Genomic DNA, 24,625 nt, shown 5'->3' with positions numbered 1-24,625 from the left:
CAACAACAGCAATTTAGTACATCTAGTATCAAATTGGACCTTTTATCATATGACCATTGTCTTTTGGGTTGATAGCTTCGAAATGGGCCTCATACACTCCTATATAGTGGATCTTCACTACTTATCAAAATAAAATATCTTTAAATACATGATAAGTTTATCCACAAAGTGGGCCAATTATTTATTGTAGAGGTATATATTTATGGACCCTATTGCAAAAGATAATATTGGGTTTAAATATAATTTGGGCTTTTTATTCTTTGATATGGGCAATAACTCATGCTGTCCAATTCATGAGCAAGGTTTATGAACTCAGGCCCTTAAAACATAAAAATTGATTTTTGGGGTAAGAACAAATTGGAAGGTGTTGAGGCCTCTAACTCTCTAGACATACATGCCCAACTACACTAACAAATATGGGCTTGTTAATAAATTAATACAAGCCCAATCCATATACGGGAACCAGTTTATTAACAAGGCCTGTTGATGTGTGGATTCAGTTGCTACTCTCTCTCTCTCTCTCTCTGTCTCTGTCTCACACACACACACATACACACACAAAATAGGTCATGAGATTCAAATGTTTTCCATACTAATTTGCAACTCCAAGTTACTATTTGTGTGTGTGTGTTTTTTATTTACTATTTGGCTGACAAAGGTTATGTCGGCTCTCTTATAATATTTTATAATTCACTATATGATACATACAGTCTCCCATTCAGCATGCACTGAACATTGAACATTTTACTATTAGTTCAATATACTAATCACTAAGACCTTTACTTGATAGCTAGAAACTTAGATGTAATGATTAGTCAACTATCCATGACCACCAACATTTTGTTGGTGGGATCTAAATTTTCTTCTTATTTTGTTTTTATTTGGGGTAGGTAAAAGACTGCACAAATACTGAGACACCCACACCTATCTCTCTCTCTCACACACATACATTCCTCCAAAATAAATAATAATAATAAAACAGTAATATTCTTCTACCATTGATTTTATTTGTATTTTGGTGAAATAAACAATATATACAAATTATGATAGATGAAGAATGTGCAGTTAGGCCCTGAAATGAGTTGAATGTGGTGTGTGTTTTTGGCACATGTATGCTTTGGACCAAAGCTGACCCGGTTCGGATCATGTAAATGCATTACCCACCCATAAATGTATTTATGATTTTTTTTGGCCCAACCTATTTAATTTGTAGCAGAAAATTAAATGGGGTTGACCAAAATCACAATCCAATAAATGAAAGCAAGCACACCTTCTTCGTGTGTGTGTGTCAGTGTGTGTATTTCTGGACATTTTTGCACCTTCTTGGTTCACAAGGACGGTCCTAATATGGTAAATACTCAAAATGGCATTCTTATTCGTTGAATCATTTAGCGAATTGTATGGATGAGAGAGTGTGTTAATTATTATCATCGTGAGAACGCTTTTATTATAACGTTGTTAACGGCATTCAACAAATTTAATAGACGAGGTACGAGTTTAAAAGCGAGTTCATTGTGCCAACGTTAATACGCTTGACGAATTCAATTGGCAAGGTAAGAGTTTATATTGTGTGAATGTCCCCACTCTATATTTAAAGAAAAAAAATAAATAATAGATTGGTGGTACTAACAATAATGTACACTGACACCGTCATAAATATGCAACTATTTTTGCACAACTACAATGGGGGAAGCTTCCTTTGCCGACAGCACACAAAAACACACAGAGACACAGAAAAAACACACACATGTATACATTTATTGTGTATGCATACACTTATATTTGCGTGGGCAAGTTATAACACTCTTCCAATTTTGTAGTATGCATTTTAGAAATGCTCAACAACTACTTTGATGGGATAGAAAAAATGGGGATAACAAAGTCAATCCAGATACCAATTCCATATATGAGGATGATGAATGGTAAAATATTTTGATGTGAAGAAAACTAGGGCTAAATAATATAACACAAAATACTAAATCCAGCCAATATACATTTGTATATACACACAAATGAAAAGAAATTTAGTATTAAAAATTCCCAGCACCCGCGCGCAATTTATTTATTTATTTTTTTTTACCTAACAAATTAGGAAGAGAGGGGACTCGAATACTAGCACATCCACTTCGGAGAGTTGAACGTTCTACCAACTAGAGCACCCGATAATGTCCCCAACTTATTGGTCCATGTATTCAATTTTGGCTCTACAAAACTACTTATTCCATTTGAAAAGTCAATGTCAATCATTTGATTTTTTTTTTTTTTCTGCATAAAACTAAACTTTAAAACAAATTTTTAATTTCAAAATCAGACAACACATTAAATTTATGTCTCTTTCAAAAGTTGAAATTTCGAAAAAATACTGATAAATTGAAACGGATGGAAGGGCTGTGTTACATTGCTTTTTCAAAATAGTTAAGTATTTATATTGGACACATATTACTCAAGCATATATATGAGATATGCATCAAATATTTTTAATTGAACATGTACTTAAAAAACATACTCAATCATTCAATTATATTGTATTACTTACATGAGTTAAAAACCTAAATTGAAATTGGAGTAAAAACATTACTTTATTAGGGAAAAAAAAAAAACTAATTAAATAAAATGAATATTTATCATTCTCAAGTGTCATTTTGTTCAAGATTTGACATATCGATGCATTGATACATAATCGTACCCTCACATATACCCGAACCCAAACAACATAGAGGAGTAGTAACAACATCTTATTTATTTATTGTTATTATTATTATTATTATTATTATTATTATTATTATTTGCATAAAATTTAAATTGAGGTTAACATAGTGGTGTTGTTCCCACATATTCCATGCACGAGATGCCTTTCAAGAATTTGGAAAAATCAATCGTGTGGTGTATGTTTGTTGAGAAGGATACTTAAACCAAAGGAAGTTTAAATGATAATTCCAAAGTCAACATTAGAATCTAGAGGAAAGAAGAAAGATGGGCCTAATGTTAAACTAAAAAATGTAATTTATTATATGCCATTTTCCATTAATAATAAATCTGTATAGTTTTTGGTTCCTTCAACAACTACATACATAACCTTACTTCCCCAAACAATTGAGACCAGCTTACTCATTTAGTCTTGACTCTTGACTTTCTAGGTCAGTAGTTCTTACTTCTTCAGTTAGACGGGGTCACTCAAATTAATTAATTGTACAATATTCAAATTTTTTTTTTTTTTTTTTTCTTCTTTCCACTAAGGAATCTAATCATATTTAAAATAGTATCAACATTATAGGTTCAGCTTCAGACTTGGCTGAAAATTGTGATCTCGAAAAGCTGAGCACAACTCAGTTTTGGCTCATTTATAATCAAAAATAAACTTAATAATATGTTCATGTTTGGATTCAGTTTAGCCTATATTTATATTTAACATCGCTTTGATCCTCAATACCCCGTCCCTGAGAGTCTATTAGAATAGATTTCGCTATCCTGACTTTTTTTTTTTTTTTTTGACATTTATGAATGATAAGGAAGAAAAAAATACATAGGCGGCTAAAAGGATGATTCGTTAGTTATACGAGTTTATAAAAAATTATATTTATTAAGAGCTTACGTTTACGAATTTATACAAGCCTATATTCGTAAATTTACAAATAATAACTTTGTCTAAAAGATTAATACACTACATAGTTAGCTTATTCACTATTTTTTGAGCTAATAAATATGTGCTATAGACAGTTTATTTATTATTTATTTATTTTATATGAATTCTGGGACTACATGTTAGCTTTGGACAAGAACTAGGACCCATCACTTGTTAGTATTTATGATTTCATTTGAATCAAATATGGTATAGGGTCCCATGATATCAAAAAGATGATTTGGATGAGTCTATTCAGTCGTGGACAATACTTTGGAACCAAGATCTAATGTGCTATGTTGCAACAATACTTTATAGTATTTAGTATATTATAACAGTATTATTACTTTGAATTGACATTATTTTCAAGTTGCAATATTATTATTCCAAAAAAGGCACAACACCTTCGAAATTAGGTGTTACAAACTCGATCTTAAAAGTGTGCAACATTTAATCTAAAGATGAAAATAATATTAATTTGAATTGCAACACCATTGTTTTATCGATGCAACTTTACGAATTAACACCCTCAAATTAAAAAAATTTACATTGTTGGGTACTATATAGTCCTGACATGATTACATAAATAGATACATGTGATTGATTATTTTTTTTTATTTTTTATTTTATTTTATTTTTTTCACTAAGGAATCTAATCATATTTAAAATGGTTTCAACCTTATAAGTTCAGCTTTAGACTTGGCTGAGAATTGTGATGAGCTCGAAAAGTTGAGCACAACTCAGTTTTGGCTCATTTACAACCAAAAATAAATTTAATAATATGTTCATGTTTGGACTCAGTTTAGCCTATATTTAATATCGCTTTGATCCGTTCAATACTGAACCCCGTCCCTGTGAATCTATTAGAATAGGTTTTGCTATCCTGACTTTTTCTTTTTCTTTTTCTTTTTCTTTTTTTTTTTTTTTTTTTTTGACATTTATGAATGATAAGGAAAAAAAAAAATTCATAGGCAGCTAAGAGGATGATCAGTTACTTATACGAGTTTATAAAAAATTATATTTATTAAGAGCTTACGTTTACCAATTCATACAAGCCTATATTCGTAAATTTACAAATAATAACTTTGTCTGAAAGGTTAATACACATACTTTGCTTATTCACTATTTTTTGAGCTAACAAATATGTGTTATAGACAGTTTATTATTTATTTATTTATTTTATATGAATTCTGGGACTACATGTTAGCTTTAGACAAGAACTAGGACCCATCACTTGTTAATATCTATGATTTCATTTGAATCAAATATAGTATAGGGCCCATTATATCAAAAAGATGATTTGGATGAGTCTATTCAGTCATGGACAATACTTTGGAACCAAGATGCTATGTCGCAACAATACTTTATATTATTTAGTATATTATGACAGTATTATTACTTTGAATTGACATTGTTTTCAAGTTGCAATATTATTATTCCAAAAAGGTGCAACACCTTCGAAATTAGGTGTTACAAACTCGGATCTTAAAAGCGTGGCACATTTAATCTAAAGATGAAAATAATATTAATTTGAGTTGCAACACCATTGTTTTACCGATGCAACCTTACGAATTAACACCCTCAAATTAAAAAAATTTACATCGTTGGGTATTATATAGTCCTGACACGATTACATAAATAGCTACATGTGATTGGTTTTATTTTTCAACTAAAACACATACCTAGTTGAAAAATTAGACATTTTTATTAACCAAGTCACTGAATAGTGACCCTGAATATTAATATTAATTATGTTAAATGAACATTTGATCTAAGACGGTAGTCATATCAAACCTATGTCCTACTAATGCACTGAAGGAAAAATTAAAAATAAAGATCTGGAAAAGATCCGACCCTACATGAGATAGCTATGGTTTTAGAAAGTAGCAGACCAAGAGGATGGCCAATGTGTTTGTTCAAGCTACCCCTTTTCATATGGGAGCTAATGGTGCTCACCAACGGAACTGGCTTGAAGATTTGGAACTAGGGTTGACTCTCTCAAATATTCACTCCTGACCTATATCACACACATCAAATGATACTCAAGCTATAAGGTATAAAGAAGATTCTCGGTTTTACTTTCACATTTGGAGGGATGCGTTTTATGTTTCGAACAGACTTTCAAGTTGCAATAGAGTAACTTTACTATTCAGCAAGTAAAGAGTATCAATGTCACATCCCATATATATATGTGTGTGTAAAACCTATAGGAGAGATTAATACAAATGCATTTATACCCCCAACAAAAGTCTAATAATAACAATAAAGATTTTGACAGGTAAAGAGACATCCACATGAGGTGGAAGGTTCCCTACATCAGCTGTTACAAAGATTAAAAAAAAAAAAAAAAGGCCTTGGGTTGAGGTAGACTTGGGGAAGACCAATTCTGCAAAAGAGATGACTAGTGCCTGACCAAAGATAACATTGAAAAAGTAGAGAGATAAGGTGTGTTAGTTACCACATGGTGTTTGGGTAGACCAGGAGATTTTCACCACCACATGACATGATCTAGTCATATTTCTCACACCACTTTGGCCTCAAACCCCACTTGGACCCCACTTGCAAACCAACCTATGTCCACCTTCCAAAAGTTGCAGAAGAGACCAGTCATGACTCATGAAGAAAAAGAACCAAAGGCACCCTCCTACTGAACTTTCCAACTAGCCCTAGCCCTAAAAATGCTGTCAAGCTCAATGCCAACAGCACCACCACCAAATCCGGATCCCCTCCGGTACTAGATCATGTGCCTCGGTCCTTAATCCCTAGCAGTGTCATCGAATCAGAATCTCTTAATCCCTGGCAGTGTCATTGAATCCGAATCTCCTCAAACTGTTGCCATGCATGGGCACAGAGCACAACACATGAGATAAAATGACACACAAGCTAGAGTCAAAACCACAGTATTCGAATAGATACCAATGTACAAATGTAACAATTCACAGAATAAAAGTTGTACTAACTTCAAGAGATTTACAATAATTAATATACCTAGATTGAGCTAAAATCCAAAAATTGAAAAATAAAGAACAATATTGCAACAGAGCCCTTCAATAGATAATGGGGGGCACATAAGGTCTGTTGCTCAAAATCCTATCAGAGAAGATGTCAACATTCAAGGAGATTGAGATGTACAATTTACAAACACCAAAAAGAAACAAATTAAGGAAGATGCTCATCTCTTTTATTCATAAGCATTCAATATCTGAGCGACACAATGTTCTGTTCACTACATCTTTTTCTCAGCAAAACTGACAAAGTGCCACAATAACATCAGAAAAAAGAAAAAACATATCAAAACACATTAGGGTTAAAGTAAAAAGGGACCAAAGAGTGTTTTATCTTCTCTCTTACTCTGCCCGGTTGCATCAGATCTAGAGGAATCCCTTTCTCCTTGCCAGATCCAGAAAAACCATAACATCAATTAAAAAACCACACCAAAACTAAAACCACCACCAAAACATAGTAGAATCAGATAACCAAGACGGTCATGTCAAACCCATGTAACAGCGTGTTCTTGGCACCACTACATCTAGGCAAGATAATCAGTCGAATCACATAAAAAGATCAATGGCGAAGCTTCGCCACTTTCCTCCATGCATGGAAGGTAAAATAAAAACAAACCTCCATTTGCCCCCGTCATTGGGAAAAATGAGCTCCAACTCCGTAGTTGGACTCGGCGTTGAGAGTATAAATATTTATCAAGGTCCAGGTAGGACCAGTGAATGATTATACTCTATTTACAGATTAGTAGAAGCACAACCTAAGTCCTAAAATTCGTCAATGGCTCCAACATTGTAACTTCTATAACGTCGTGTTAGTCCATTAAAACTACCTAGTCTATGAACAGTTGACTTAATTTTATCCCAACCTTTGTTAGACTTCCAACTTCCAAACCCTGTTATTGTTGCTACTGTCATCTTCCTTCTCGAGTGCTGCCACCTTGGCCCGATGGGATGCAAGGGCAATCGCGCTCTTTACCCTTTCATCTTGAGGGAGTTCACAGGCTTCACTGATGGACCCAGATCTTAAGTCAGCTGGGGGAATGAAACAATCTAATGAGAGGCCAGGTACGTTGAAGGCAACCTCTTCGATTGTCCAAGCTTCTTCCATCCTTGTTTTGGAATGGCTCATTGCTCTCTCTCCGAACCTAAAAAGGGTCACCACGGAATGCCCAGAGTGAGCAATCATGAGTCCTTCAACAGGCCTGTAATCTTCAAGGAATGAATTGATAGTCGTCTCCCAATAAACTGCATCACCACCATTGGATTGAATACGAGTCAAATGGGAATCCTCCATGTGAACAAGAAGTCCAGTCTTCTGGCTGAAGTAGCCAAACAAAGCATGTCTTATGATCTCCGCGGGGCCTTCACTCCTTGCCTTCAAGGTCTGAGGATCAGCACAGAGTTTGAGAATGAAGCAATCTTCACCATTGATATTCTTCTCTCCAATACACCTAGCATCCGTAAACATACTGGCAGTGGCTCTTGGGTCAAGACCCTATAAAAAAACAGAGACCATATCTGGAGATGATCAGAGGAGTGGTATAAGAAGAATCAATTTGAGCAGATGACATTATGAACAAAGTGTTACCTGAAGGGCACGTCTTAAAGGTCTAACAGGTCCTTTAGCAGCATGGGCACCGAGCCATGGCGTGTGCCTCCAGACAAGCTTGCCATTGCAGCCTGCATGAACCTTGCTTCCCCCCACGGCAAGCTCCAAGTACCACATGTCTGGATTCATCCGCCAGAGCACAAATCCACCAGATTCAGCAGCTCTTGCAGCAGTCCGATTCTTCACTACCCCTGCGGCAGTTTCAATCTCGGAAGCTACCATCCTCACCTTTCCCATGGCGTAAGCGTTGCGAATAGAGTTCTGCACTTTTTGCCCTCCAGATGCCGCAGTGTATTGCTGCAAGATGTATTGCGCAGATGAAGTTTCCTGCAACACCACCACAGTAGAACAGACTGAATTTCAATTTTTTTTCAACCATATTACTAATAAGATGATAAACCAATAAAGAAGCAACAAAAATATGGTCTATCATCGCATCAGTTAATCACATCATGGTACATCAGGGAAAGAATCCTTCATGGGCTGAGACATTGTTCCTATGGCTAGCACATTGACATGGCTTGCGTAAGAGCAGTTTTAACTAGTGAGCTTTACAAACCTTATTATTCTCTTTTTCAACTTCACTTCTTGTTAACAACCTAAAACCTGCCTTTTGTTTTCCCACTCCTCTCCTGTACAAGAACGGGAATCCATATTGACTGGATTTCAAGTTTGAATCATGCAGATTGGTACAATTTGGAATATTTGAGCAATGAAAAACAAAAAAAAAAATATCATTCAAGCAGCTTTTTCTTTAGGTCCATAACACTAGTCGCCCAGGACCTGGATAGCGCATCATTTATTGTTAAGGGTATCCTTGCAACCATTTTAAAAACCTTGCAATGATCTATACAAATGTGGTAAAAGAACTTCACTATATATGTCAGTTTTGTGACAGCTAAAATACTTGGGTTAATTGCAACACTCATCCAATTCCATTCCCCCAAACTGCAATTCAATTATTTTTACCAACCCAAAACACCAGAGACTTGGTTCTGCTAAAACATAGCGAAAAGAAAAGAAACCAAAAAATTAAATCCTATTTTTTTTTTTTTAATTAGTGAGGAAATGGAAAAAGAAGACTACATAAACATAAAAAATTACAATAAAATAAACAAAAATAAAAATAAAAACTTTTCAATCGATTAAGCTAATACAGCTGATTTGAAATACAGGTATGGTACACCTAATGATTCATTAAACCTTAAGAAAAATAAGCAAAACTAGTTAATTAAATCTAAACAGTCAAACAAAATGGAAAAGTTTTTAAAAACCAAACAATACAAAGAAAATGAATGGAAAAAAAAAAAATGTATTCTATACCTGCAAGGTAACCAAGTATTTTTCATTCCGATTTGCGTCATTACATCACTAGAATCAGTACAAAAAATCAAACAGAAGACAGAAATTTGCTAAAAACATAAAAATAAGTTAGAGAGAGAGAGAGAGAGAGAGAGAGAGAGAGAGAGAGACTCACAATGGGAGTGTCCTTAATGCTTAGGTGAGGCAGAGGGTCATTGGTGCTAACGTGCACCGGGGCGAGTGGAGCACCCATCACAGCCAGCAAAAGCCTCATATCAGATCGCTTGCAAGCATTCGAAGCCACCGACGGAGTCCTAGACAGCTGTCCCTTCACCCACTGCCCTAAGCCCGAGCCAACCCGCTTCGAATCCCCGACTTCGCCTCCGTCCGGATCCGGACCCTCCATCAGAGGGGCCAAAACCTCCCCTACAGGCCTCAAGCTTCCGGATCTCGCGATCAACGCCTCAGGACTCGTCAGCTGGCGGTTCTTCCTCCGACCAAGTAACGCCGCCATCGGCGACCGTGACCTCGCCGGACTATTACCGCGTAACCTCGCCGGCGATAATCCCCGAACTACCTCCTCCTTCAGAGCCGAGAAAAAGCCTTGTTTCTTCTCCATTCCGAAAATCGAACTCGAACAGTGAGATTTGAGTGAACGAAATCGAACACTCCCTTATCTCCCTCTCTGCAAACACTTTCAGAGAGAGAAATCAAATGTAGAGAGAGAAAATGAAGTTGAATGCGATTGAGTTCTCCTCATAGACGATTCCGAGTTTTCAACAACACCATTCAATCACCATAAACCCTAATCAACCAAAACTGTCTAATAACAATCAACAGAAAACTAAGAAGAACTGGATATGCGTTGGTGAAGTAGACAGAGAGTGTGAACAGAAGCAGCCGTTTTAGAGAGAGAAAGTAGAGGGAGAGAGGGAGAGCGCTAATGGCGACTGGTTCGAGAGGTGGTGCTTTTAGAGGAGAGACTAGAGAGGGGGTTTGATCGCGACTTTTTAGAGAGAGATGGTGGTAGTGCGAGTGGAGGAGCGAGAGCTTGGAGAGAGCGTGGTGTTTGTGCGAGACTGAATTGGTCACTATTATAATAAGGAATATTTAAAATTTGGGCTCTGTATACGAAGCGGTAAAAAAAGTGAAGCTGCCATGGAAACAAAGCACTACACTCCCACGTGATTGGAGGATTATCTCCGCAAAGATTTTACTTTTAACTGCGCGTGCAGTTCACTGAGCAAGGGTGTTTTAGTAATTTTAGTAATTTATTTATTTTTATGGTAAAAAAATCAATGATTATTGATAATCAAGAGCCCTAAAAATCAGAGAGGTTGTTGTTCTTGCTCAATATAATTTTTTTTTACGTTTATATTCTACTAAACGAAAATACGAAAGAACAAATGTTTTCACACCCAATTTTTTTTTTTTTATAAAATGAAAAAGACTTTTTTTAATGTCAATATATATATACACACACACAAGAAATTCACACTTTCGTAAAAACAGACTCAAACCATCCTATTTTAGAACTAGAAAAATATCAATGTTGCATTTCCAAGTAATTGTGAATATTAACCCAATCTAGGATTTTCAAATGTTGTTTGTTCTTGAAAAAATAATGGAGAATAAAAAACTAACAAAAAAATAATTGTGGAAAATAATGGAAATTGGGGTGATTTTGAAATTTTCATCTTCTACTATCTTACATAGTTAAGAGAATAAAAGGAAAATAAATAAAACTATAAATGAGGATAGAAAAAAAAAAGGAATAGAAAATCATTTTCTTAATGGAAAGTCGACAGTTTTTATTTATTTATTTTTGCCCTTTTTCAAAGTAAGTCAAATGAGTATTGACTTGTGCCTAAAATGTAAATAGTGTGATAAATTTTCCAAAATGGGGAAAGGAAAAGAAGTACTAGTAATAACTAGCTGGTAATTAGTAGTAACTTTGTGTTTATATTGTTATAGGACTCAAATTTATTTTGGGTGTTTATAATGATGGAGCAATTTTCGGTCAATTAAACCAAGTCAACAATATCTTAATTAGAGTTAAATGGGATCTTTATTCTTCCCAAAAATTAAGGGGAATTTATCACTTTTGTTTAAATAGGGCATTCAAAATATTTGGTTCACATAAGGCTCTAGTTTTTTTCTTTTTAAGGCAGAAATGTTAGGGATTAATGGAAAGAGTAGGATTCAAACACGAGCTCTCAAATGCCGAAAGTAACCCAACCATTCAAATAACACTAAAACTGTCATTATGTCATTTGATTAACATGTTATCAATAAGCACATTAAATGTTGAATGTAACTTTGCCTGATCTCATGTATTGGTCCATCTAGGGTGAATTTTAGGCCATATGACATGCCAACATTAATGAGAAGTAATGAAATTCATGTCAAACAAAGGAAAAAATTTCAATACTTTATAGTACATGACATGTAATCGGGACAGTTTTTAAAAATTCAGATAATATAAAACAGTTTTCAGAGAACAAAAAAATACAGTTTTGTGAAAACAGACCTTTTTATAACTAAATTTTCAGAAAATAGTTTTCAAAAAATTGAACAAGCAAAAAATTTTGTACAATTTTTTATTTTCAATTTTTTGTTTTTAAAAAGTTATTTTTAAAATTACAAACCAAGCAGATCCTTATATACTCGATAGCTCGAGTATTTAATACTTTCTTCTCACACATTTTAAACATGGGCACAGGAACAAAAATTGGAGCAGTTTAATAAGCGATGTCATAATATTTTTCGATCATTAGATTTTGATTAGTATAAATTTTGAGACAAAATGTGAGAGAGGTACACTTAGGTTACAACTCTTGCTCATATTATGAGAATATTGAAGGTCAAGAATTCAAATGACTTTACCAGCGACTTGTGACACAATGTTAAAATATCACAACATGGCATTAAAAAAAATAGACCTAGTCAAAATTCAATAATTAATTATGTAAATAAAAAAAACTAAGATTATAAACAATAATATTTTTTAAAAAAAGTCAAAAGTGATAAAATCAAATAATAAGTTGAGACTTATTCAGCTAATAAATAGTTAAATTGTGATTGATGACACAAAATCAATGATTTGAAGTGGGTGGTTAGTTCACCAATATATTTTTCACCTAATGTCAGTTTAGATTCAGATTCCATTGTGTCAAACGCAGTCTTGGTGTGTTTCATAATTCATATAGTAAGCAATAATTAATTATGAAGATTAAAAAAAAAAAAAGATTATAAAAAATGTCTAGAGTGTTAAAATTGTTCAAAATCACAAGTTAAGACTTATTAAGCTATTTAAATAATGGTTGATGACGCAAAATCAATCAATGATTTGAAGTAGGTAGTTCACTAATCTACTTTATAGCCTAATGTCAGTTTAGATTCAGATTCCATGATGCCAAACGCGTTAAGTTTCATAATTTCATATAGTAAGCAATAACAACACTGTCAATGGAGTACAACTGTGAAAAAGAAAAATAAATAAAATAAATAAATAATACTTACCCTAAATAATTAAGAGTAAATTATATTGATCTCCTTTGAAATTTCGTCTATATATATTGAGTCTTGTTTGTCAAATTACTCTAATTTTTCCTCCAAGATTTGTTGAAAAGGGAACCCCATGCGAGGCCAGTATAATTTATCCAAAAATGTTCCTTGAACGGTGGAGACTAACAGTAAAATATTTTTAATTTTATTTTTATATTCTAAAAAAATTTAGTAATACAAATTCCAGGAATAGAAGGAAGTGATGTAAATTATTAATATTTTTTGTGAATTGATGTAAATTATTTTTATTATTATATGCAAATTAGTACAATATTTATCTTTTTATCAAGTTTCAATTAGGATTCTTTGTAAGACATCAATAAATAATAATTAATTAGCTAAATTCGTTTAAACTTTGTTCTCTAATTCTTTCTCAAATAAGTTAAATCAGTCTAAAAATTAATTTTATTCAATACTACTTCTCAAAATTAAAAAAAAAAAAAATGAAAACACAAGTTCTTTTAATATAATAAAGAATACTTGAGCATCAATATCGTAAACAAATGTTTCATTAGAAATAAAAATAATAATTAATGACAATTGATGAGAAAATTGAATGAGACCGTATCTTAAAAAGAGTGATCAAGTGTTGCAGATTCAGATTAAGTTTTTCGTAAATAACTTGTAACCAGAAACAATGTCTTACCCCATCCTCAATCGATTAGTTGCCTCCTGTTCCTCCGGTACTTTCTTCTCAATCGGAAATTAGGGTTTTGTTAGGGTTTTGGACATTACTATTTATTACTTTATAGTTGATATATAATATATAATTTTATGGTAACTTATGTTTATGTTTTAATTGGTAACTTATGTTTGTATTTTATTATTTATTTATTTATAACTTATAATGATTAACTTATATTTTTATTTTTATTTATAGTTTAGAGCATCTCCGATCGTTGACTGCTACTTAGTATTAGCAATAGGTCTGAAAAAGTATCTAAAATTTTAATATTTAAATATTTGTACCTGTTGAAGTAAGGAACCATGTCATATATGTTCGGAATAAATTCCATTTTGAGAGAGTTGAAAAAGCACTATCTCGTTGAAAAGGTTCTATACATCTGTCATTTCTCAACGCGTTTATATATATATATTTTGTAAATATGATTTGTCATAATAGTTTTATAAAAAAGAAATTGGATTATTTATTTTTTACCTCCAACAAATTTTTTTTTGATAAATATATCCCCCAATAATAACCAACCATTGTAACCTCGCATAATTTTTACAAACCTACTTAATGTAGCATTTAATTTGTTAATGGAATGATAAAGAGGGAGTAGAAAGGGAATGATAAAGAGTGAATAGAAAAGAAATATGTTGATATGGCTGTATAAAAAAGTTGATTAAAATATACAATAATTTACATATTGATGATGTGATGATGTATCTTAACAAACTCACAAAAAATTTACACATTATACATGGTTGTATATATTTATATCAAAATATATTTTAAATGCTCTAAAATACAGAATAATTTTACAGATTGGAGTTCATTAGACATAAATAATAATAATAATAATAATACATATTTTACACGAACACTTTAACATATTTAACTGGTAACTTTAAGATAACTTATTTTATTATTTATTTATTTTTAACGATAATTTAAAATTATTGACACATGGATATAGATATAAATATTATGTAACGCATACCAAAGGTTTTGATCATTGTGGTCCCAATTAAAAAAAACCTGAGTATTTAATAGGGCTTCTTTGACCATTTGATATTTCTCTCGCCTTCAATACTTTGCGGAGCCCGTATTGGGCACTATCTACGTGTGAAACCTCTTAACTGCTTACTCAAAGAGAGGAAATTTTTGCACATGCATATGTGATCGAATTTTTGTTCATCCTTCGGAAGAAAAACTAAACTTAATAGAATTTAGGGTAAAGTGCAATAAATCTCCCTCAGTTATATCCAAATGAGCACAAAATTTCTTTAAATTTCTAAATTAACAGAAAATCCCCTTAAACTATCTTATTGGTTAAAATTTACCCAATCCGGCAATCGGAGATTAAATTTTAAACCCCTGCATGTCACGTGATGGATTTCTTTTCATTAAATGACAAAAAAGCCCTTACGATAGTTAAAAGACTTTAACACCCTTTTTGTTCATACGTAAACCATGTATCATTATGCTTGGTGACGAGAAACTAAGGATCCGGAATGATGATGCGATTCCGGCGAAGGCGCTGATGCTACGATGAGGGTAAATTTTGTAGATTCTCCGAGCTAGGCTTGAGCGAAGTAGTTTGCAAGCATTCTCATCGCAGCGGCTTGCGACATCGCTAACAACCCTGTGTGCTTCACCAGCGTGTCGGCGAGCTTGAGATTGTCTTCTTGGACTGCCTCGGCGCAAGCCATCAAGCTGTGGACAAGTAGGAATCCTCTCTTCTGCAAATCCACGAACACCACCAGCAGCCGTGGCTCCACTGTGGCAGCTCCAATTTCGGGAATTGGTGATACAGGCGGCATAATTCTCAACCCCAATCACAAGCAAACCAAATCGCAAAATTCTCAACCCCTCACCAAACCCAATCACAAGAATTGATTTGCAAAATCCAATCGAAAATGTACCCAATCGCAAAACCCCATGAATATTTTTTCACAATCACCAAGCAAATCCATCACAAAATTCTCCATGGCCAAACCTAGGAAGGAGAATTGTGGAGCGTAGGGTAGTGCTCCAGTTGGTTTCTGAGAAATTCTACAGAAAATCAAGATGAGAATTTTAATCATATGACACCTAGGAATTAAATTTTAAAAAACCCAATATAATACCAAAACAAGAAATTGGGATTTAGCAGAGTTCAATGACAAAATCAAGCTCGCCGACGCGTTGGTAATCCGGCGGAGTCGTCATCGTTTATTTATCTCTCTTGCTCCAGTTGGCAATCCGGCAGAGTCACAATTAAATATTTTTCACTGTTCACCATCTTCTTCACAGCACTGATTAAAAAATAAATAAAAAATCCTCTTAAACACCTAAACTGCAAACACACCATTATATCAAAACACATAGAGACATATATATATATATATATATATAAAACTGTTCATCATCTTCTTCATAACGCACTGATTTTAAAAAAATCCATGTAAACACCCAAAAACACCTCAATCACACTCAATATCCGTTCGTGGGCACAAATCATCTCTATCAGTCTCGGTTTGTCGTGGTCTCCTCTCCCTCTCTCTGTCTTTGTTTTAAAACTCAAGAAATCGAAGTGGTGCACGAATCATCTATGCACGACGTGTTCCCAAATCGGTGCACACTAATTCGAGCCGGCTCAGTCAACTCGTCACCTAATTGTTGATCCTCCTGCTCAATCACAGCCTTCATGCCCGTGTGCAGCAAATTGCTTAAACGCCGTCGTAAAATCTGACACCAACGGCTTCAACTCACCCCGACTCAACACAGCAACCATCTTCGAGTACATAAAGTGAATGAGTTGACTCAGCGGCAAAACTCATGGTAACAGAATCTTGATGTGCTCACTCTAATCAGGTTCTTCGTGAGTGAAATTCTGGTATTGCCCTTATCGTCATCCTCCTGAAATGCATCGTGGTAAACCCGTTCATCAGCGCCGTGGTGAGCCGGAGCGAATGGTCAAGTTTTAGTTTGGAGACTCGAATCATTGGTGTTGATAGTGGCGGCGGAACCGGCTCGGAAGAGGCAGTTGGTGCCGTGGTGAGTTCGGAGCTAGTAGGTGAGTTCCAGTTTGGTGATCCGGGTCATTGGTGTTGATCGCGGCGACGAAACCGGCTCGGAAGATGCAGTTGGTGCCGCGGTGAAAGGCGGTTGTCGCTGAAATATCTGATGGCATTGATGATGATGACGACGAGGGCTTGTGGGACTCTGTGATACATATGTCGATTTCCTATTGGTTTCGGAGATTACAATTTGCCACCTCAATTATTTAGCTAAGAAACTACCAAAACTATGTCGTTTTAGTGAGGGTAAATGCGTCTTTAAATTAGTTAAGTTCAATATTTCAAAAACTACGTTGTTTTAGTAAGGGTATATCTGTCTTTTGATTTTTCCGATCAACCCAACTGCCGGAATGGGGTAAAATGCAACAAAATAATAGTTCAGGGGGGTTTCTTGTAGTTCAGGGGTTTTTTTTGCAAAATCACAATAGTTCAAGGGGGTTTTTTGCACTTTACCCTAGAATTTATGTGACCCTTCAACCCTCGTACCAATATATATATATATATATATATATATGTAATTCTATATGTATAATCCCTTTTTATAAAAGATTTTCTAAATTATAAAAAAAGAAGAACAAAAACTTGATAATTTTCTTTTGGTTCATGAGCGGTGTATAACCCAAGAATTATTTGAATGCTGAAAAAATTAAAGTATTTCTCTATAACTGAATTAAAAAATAAGTAAAAAAAAGTAATGAAATAACTAAATTGTCCCTCTTTTTATATATATAATATAGGGTTGTGGGCAAAAAAAATACTCTTTATGGTATGCATATAGAATATATAACCTCTGTACGTTTTAAACTTCATTAACATTTAATTTTGGTATAAATATGGATATGAATGCTGAAAATAGTAAAGTATTCCTCTCTACAATTGAATAAAAAATAGTTCAAAAAAACTAATTAAATGTGACAAGTGTGTGTATATATATATATAAAAGAACATTATCGGAAGAGAAAATAGTATTTTTAAAATTTTATACCTTAAAAATGTCATTTACAATGCATATAAATAAATTTTTAACCAAACAATGATACCAAGACCTTTTTTGCCACATTTTTTCAAATTTAACAGACTTATATATTCAAAATAAAGGATATGGGTGTTATTTGTCCAAAATGTAAACATTAGGGGTGTTTTTTTTTTTTTTTTTCTCACTTTGCCCTTATAAGTGTTTTTTCAGAATTTTATATCTTCGAGTATCTCCCATCGTTGTGTGTGTATATATATATATGTTTTTTTTTTTTTTTGTGTAAATCTGATATGTAATGATAGAGGAAATATACTGATGTGGTTGTGTAAAAAGATTATGTAAAATACACAATAATTTTATACATTGGTGATATGACAGTATATGGAGATAAAAAAAAAAAAAAAAAAAAAAAATTACACATTATATGTGGCACTTCAAACCCTTTTTTGCTTTTTTTTACACTTAACGGACTTATATCACAATATAAGCCTTTTTTTTGCTCATTTTTTAAAACTTAACGGAATTATATATACCCAAAAATAAAAAATATAAATTTTATTTGTCCAAAATTAAAATATTAAGGATGTTTTTCTCACTTTGCCCCTTTTCTTTTTCTTTATACTTGTTTCTCACGGATCACTACACATGAGGAATTTGTAGATAGTAATTTCTTTATTTTTTATGTTCTACTAAAAAATTATTACTATAAGAAATAAACTTTTCCTGTTTAAAGATGGAAAATTGGAAATGAAGACTCATAAATTTTTAATTTTTTCCCAATTGAATATTGAAAAAAATTCTTAAAAATCAAAGGCTAGTTAGTTGAGCAAGTATTTTGGTGACAAATAATAAAAATTCAAAGTAAAAAATAGAACAAATTATGTTAAATCTAGAAAAAAAAAAAAAAAAAAATGTTGTTGATTGTATTCACAACATTTTCAGATCACATGGATGATCTAAGATAAAGAGTGGGACAGCTTAAATATATATATATATAAAACTTTTGTATTTCAAAAAATAGCTTTATGTCTATTCTATATAAATACTTTTTCTTTCTTCGTAAAGAGTCAATTCATTCCGTTACATGACATGAATCAGATGAGCGTAATGGGTAAATTATGAGAGGGACCGGACAATGTTGATTTTTTAAAAAATAATTTTAAAGTAGGACAACACTAATATTTTATGAATATGTAATTAAAAAATAAATTGACAAGAATATATTATTAAAAACAAAACTTATCTAGGTGTAGGTCCGTGGTTTATAATGAACTTTTATGTACAACCCATTTCGTCTAACAAATAAAATTGAATAGTCTCACAATGGTCACTATATAAAACATTGTTTGATTTGGTACCCAAATAAAAATAAAAATAAAAATAAAAATAAAAATTGGCTAACAAAACGCATGGTCTCTCCTCACCTTTAAAGGTTGTGATTTTTCAACCATTTGGTTTAATATTTGGTTTGTTTGTTTATTTGTTTTTTTTTTTTTTTTTATTTTTATTTTTTAATTTTAAGCAACTGATATAAATTAAAGAAATTACACTTGTGGGCCATTTGGCCAGACAACCCAATTAATGGGAGAGTGACCCTAAGACGTTAACGGAGGTTGCAAGTCAAAATCCATCCGGTGAACATTTCATAGTTTCTGGCGTCATATCCGCCGGTGAGATCCTCAATCCGGGGTCTGGAATGAGGGCGACAGCAAAAAGGAGAAACGCTCCAGAAGGATTCAACTTTTTATAAATATATATACTCTTTCTATCCCAAAATACATATTTTGTTCGGGAAATTCAACTTTTTATGATATTGATAAGAATGAAGTTTCAAATACGTTGTTACTAATGCTATATTCAGTAGGAAAGAAAAAAATTGAATGAAAATAATTAAAACTTTATATTTTCTTCTTTTTGTTTGGTTGGACAGAAGAGAAGAGAAGAAATTGATAATTTAGTATGTTCCTTAAAAGAGAAGGAAATATAAAGTTTTAATTATTTTTACCATTATATTCAATAATATTTTAATCTATAAAACTTGTATAATTTCGGATAGTATTTAATTTAAAACTTTTATAATAATTCACATGTCTTTCTTTCTTTCTTCTACCCATTTTTTTACGGATAAAAATTTGTAAAGTAAGAAAGATATGTCTTATTTTCCTTTTTTTATTTTTATTTTTTTTCCATGCCCCTTTTCCATGCCCCTTCCATTCTTCCTTCCAAATATAGCATAAAAGACAAAATAGTAATCCGCAACTAGTGCAGTCGTTTAGTTAAAATTAGTTTAAGAATGTTATAAAAAAAGTAATTTTAATTTTGGAATGAGACATCTCAAAATGAAAAGACGGAAGGAGTATACATTTCTTACTTGGTTGGTACTCACACACATACCTCCATAAAAGTTTGAACAATTGACCTCCTATTAAAAAATAAGAGTCTAAAACTCCTATGCAAGCAATTGTATTGTTTGCCTTTTCATTAAAAGTTACCTTTCGCATAAAGCTTTTAATAGTTTATTACCCAAGAATCAAAGATATAAAAAAGATTGAAGGATACCTAGTGACCGTTATAGTCAAGCAATAACATTGCCATGATTCACACATGAGGTTGCCAATTCAAGATCATTCCCTCTCTCTCTCTCTCTCTCTCTCTCTCTAAATATATATAATTTTGAATCAACTTTAGTGTTTATAACTTTATGTTAGTCTCTATCCAAATATATATATATATATATATAGTTATATAGTAGTATATGTTTAGTGAGAGTTGTTTAGTGGAGAGACTAGAGAGTGATGTGAATGGGAATGGGGTTTATGTCCCAATGTTTGTGGATTTGCATACCTAATTTTGTGGAAAATGACCACCACCAGCTCAAGGAGAGTCTCCTCTCGTGTGAAAGGCCAAAAGTTCCCGTGTTTGGGGGCCCAAAGAACGCGTTTTAACTTTATTGCCATTACATTATTGTAATGTTGGATACAGCTAACTATATTCCATTTAACGGTTTGACCCAAATGCACCTTTTACATCTTTTCCTTTATTTTATTTTATTTTATTTTTACATACAGGCTAGAAAGTATGGACACTATTACAAAAGGGTCGTACCAGTGTCAGATACCGATAATTCTCGAACACTCATTAAATACGTGTCTGACAATTCATATATGTGTCCATAAATTAAAATTAATTTTATTATTTTGAATACTTCGTAGAGTGGACTTGACCGAAGAACTTCCTTTGATTTGGTTGGCGTCATTGGTTAAATCATCAAGGGACAACATTCTACAAGTATGGATATATCACGTGTGCCCTGCGTGCTACCCTTTGCTTCTGGCCAGGATTCGACTCAGGTACAAAAAAGACTTCCTTCAACTAAAAGGTCTTCCATTTTGCCGTGACCTTATTCGAGTACACTTTCTGAACACTTAACCGACATTTTTTTGGACACAATTCTAAAAATTCGGGCAAAAGTCATCACAAGCCTAGTAAGTAGTTAATGAGTCTCATGGGACGAGTTTTAAATTTGCACGGGAAATTGCATTTATTCAAGATTTACCTAAAGAGACTCAATACTTATTCGTCATCCCCCTGCTGCTTTATAATGGAAGACCAACCCTTCCTGTAGATTTACCCGAATTAAGGGGCTCAGTCAGGGGCAGGGTCTCATAGTCTATTAGGTGGGCATCCAGATCCATACGACAAGAATGCTGCTTTTCAACCATGGTACCATAGCATCAAGCAATTCTTGGTTTTTAGGACCTGCCAACCCCAATGCGAAGGGCAAGGCTTTACTATCGGTTTTTCGATATATGAGAGCATCTCCAACGACATGATAAAACACTCTTTTATGTAAAATAGACATTTGATGTTTAAATTTTTTATATTTTATTTTATTTATTTTTATCTTCGGCAGTTTGTTAAGATACATCACTAATGTGTAAAATTTTTTATACGGTCACATTAACATATTTTCTTCTGTAGAGTTCAGGCATTACACTGATTGATTGTTTTACACATAAAATAATCGCTTGAACTAAAAATAAATAATTCAAAATTTTATTTATACAATTGATAAATCACACGGGTAATTGACAAATCAAAATCCTTTTCGGTAACTATTTCTTATTATTTCATGCGGTAAGTCAACGTAAATTCCACCACTTGGGATGGTCATGTTCTCTATGGATCCTATAATAAGTGATGAAGCATATCTCATCGTCCTAAACCATCACCAAAACTCAAGCTTCAGCCCTTTGAATCATATATTTTACCTTTCAAAAAAAAAAAAAACTCAAGCTTCAGAAATTTACAAATTTTATGTTTAATTTTGTAATTTTGTAAGGGTATATATGAAAGTTTGAGTCTAAATTTATATCTAAAGTAGCAAGAGTATATATACAGTAATTTAATAAGGGTACAAATGAAAGATTTAGTGATTTGGGATTTAAATAAAATAAAAAAAATAAAAAACTCAAAAGTAGGACTTATTGGTCCTAAAGGAATGTTTTTATGACTTATTTGTCTTTTAATGTAAAAAATAGGATGTGGTGGTAATTTTTTTAAAAATAAAATAATTGGTTGACAATTAATTATATAGTAACAAAATAATAATGTACAAATAAACTGAAAATCCAATTATTACTCCTGCAATGTGTTTTAGTTGGGAGAGAATGGATGATGCGAAGGAAAAGGGAAATAGAAAGGACAGAAAAGCTCTCCTTTATTTTGATGGAAAAGAGTGCACGATTGAAGAAAGGATAGAAGGATAACACGAGGAATGTGAAATTTCTTCTTCCCAATTCAAAAGGAAGCATCTTTTCTATCCTTTTGACCTTATTTTTCATTTTCGTCCTGTCCTTTTGACCTTATTTTTTATTTTCGTCCTGTCTCGAAAAAAGGCTTGGTAAAATAGATATATACAAGGGCGGAGTTAGTGTGTTTAGATGGGGCACATGTCATCTGGTCTGACCTAGCCCGCATACTATATTATATATGGTTAGTTCCTTAATTTCTTTATCAATATATAAATTTTTTATATAATTGCCCCTTAAAATTATTTTAATTTCTAAAATTCTCTTTAATTTTTCATTATTTTATTCGCTCTCTTTAAATTTCCTTACAAAAAAGTAAATTTTCCTGCTTGAAACTTGCTCTAATTCTTTTTCTTTTTAAAATTATGCCATTATTTTATTTTTCTTCTTTTGGTACCTAAAATTCTTCTTCTTTTCTTTATTATTTATTTATTTTGCACCGTGCCCCCTGAATTAAGATCAAGGCTCCGTCCCTATTTGCGAGCCCTTTTTTAAAACTTTACCTGTGTGCCAGTAATTACTCGGTGGATGTGGAACACCACTAAAAAATCCGACACTACCATTGTCGACAAAAAAAAAAAAAAAATCTTTCCCATTCCTTTCTTCCCCCTATTTAACCAAACAAAACAAGGGAAAAGACTCCTAATTCCTTTCAATTGGTATATTACTTATGTTTTTCTTAATATCTAATTTTTTTTTTTTTTGATGTGTCACACCAACAAAATTTTGGTTGCCTACATATACAAAGTAAAAGCATGTCATGTAAAGAAAGATTAGGGTTGAAAGAATCAACTAGTCCCTAGTGGGAGATCCATGTGACATAGAAAGATGGTTAGAGATGGCCTTACGTCACCAAACAAGTGATAGAGATAGAGAATATATTGTTATAAATGCTTATCTTTTTGTAGGCCACACTTGAGAGAGGGGTCCCAACCTAGTCATGGTTGGTTGTGCTAAATTTTGCACAATGCACATGTTCCACCGTTTGTTTCTTTGTTTTGTTTACTATATATTCTACTTTATGTTGACAATTTATCAACATCTCTATTCATTTTTTTTTTTTTTTTCATTTGATTTTTTATTTTTGCCTTTCCTTTTGTCTTCAAATAACATTGTAGCATTGGTAGGTAACAAGCTTACCTACCTCAGTAGATTCAAAATCTCAAATTTCAATCTAGTCTGCGAGTCACATATAAAATTGGGGATTTAGCATGGTAATCACTATATAGAGTTAAGTGGGATTATATGAAATCTGGCTTTTTATTGAGTTCATTAGCCTTTCAATTCGATGCTCAACAAAAAAATAAGTGAAGTTTCGTCGTGCAGTGACAAATGGAAAATTCATGGGCATAGATTTTGAAGAAAAAATATGAATGTGAAAGGTGAGTGCTTCTTTCTTCTTCTTTTTATTATTATTATTATTATTTGCTTTTAATGGGGTAAGAGGTTTATCAAGGACTCAATAAGTCACGGGTAATCCAAATATTAAGTTGTTGATGTTATTATATTTATTTTGTATTTTTGTGTTATTTATATTTTATGTATAACTAAATATAATTGGAATCAAAATCAAAATGCTCTGATTTGAGTTGTTAAAAAGTCGTAGTATTTATTGTGTATGAAAATGTGCAGAAGGTCATTTTGGACAAAAAAAAAAAAAAAAATCTAAACTCAAATAATTTTTACAAGTTGGTAGATTGAAAAACTTGTTATAATTCGTTGGTGATTTTCTAAATATTTCATTAAATATATGCCTACTGTCAGTCTAATATCATGAGAAATAATAAGGGGCTTGCTTAATTTGTAATTTTGAGAACAGTTTTCAATTTTTAGATAATTGAAAACAAAAAACTGTACAAAAATTATACTTGATTCAATTTTCTGAAAATTCATTGACGAAAATGTTTATTTTTAAAGAATTGTCTTTTATAGTTTTCTGAGAATAATTTTTTATTTTTTGAGTTATTTAAACCTATTTTCAAAGTTACAAATCAATCAGACCCTCAATAA

General features: G+C 32.6%; 1 protein-coding gene across 1 annotated transcript; it reads right to left on the bottom strand.

Moving 5' to 3' along the window:
- Nucleotides 1-6,778: 6,778 nt before the first annotated feature.
- LOC132300051 (uncharacterized) lies at nucleotides 6,779-10,611 on the bottom strand. The gene is made up of 3 exons (XM_059796990.1): nucleotides 9,708-10,611; nucleotides 8,210-8,557; nucleotides 6,779-8,116 (listed from the first exon to the last, which is right to left on the bottom strand). The coding sequence occupies exons 1-3, from the start codon at nucleotides 10,149-10,151 to the stop codon at nucleotides 7,493-7,495; spliced, it is 1,416 nt and encodes a 471-aa protein (XP_059652973.1). The 5' UTR covers nucleotides 10,152-10,611; the 3' UTR covers nucleotides 6,779-7,492.
- Nucleotides 10,612-24,625: the final 14,014 nt, after the last annotated feature.

This window comes from Cornus florida, unplaced genomic scaffold (assembly GCF_030987335.1).
Source record: "Cornus florida cultivar Cherokee Brave unplaced genomic scaffold, ASM3098733v1 CherokeeBrave_3.0.0_Hap2_Chr03, whole genome shotgun sequence".
In the NCBI taxonomy this organism is placed as follows: domain Eukaryota; kingdom Viridiplantae; phylum Streptophyta; class Magnoliopsida; order Cornales; family Cornaceae; genus Cornus; species Cornus florida.
This window is presented reverse-complemented; position numbering and strand designations above follow the sequence as displayed.

Coding starts and splice junctions, on each gene's coding strand:
- LOC132300051 (XM_059796990.1), bottom strand. CDS start 10,151: ATGGAGAAGAAACAAGGCTTTTTCTCGGCTCTGAAGGAGGAGGTAGTT. Junction 8,558..9,707: donor GCATTAAGGACACTCCCATT/GTGAGTCTCTCT, acceptor GTGGTGTTGCAG/GAAACTTCATCTGCGCAATA. Junction 8,117..8,209: donor CTTTAAGACGTGCCCTTCAG/GTAACACTTTGT, acceptor GTTTTTTTATAG/GGTCTTGACCCAAGAGCCAC.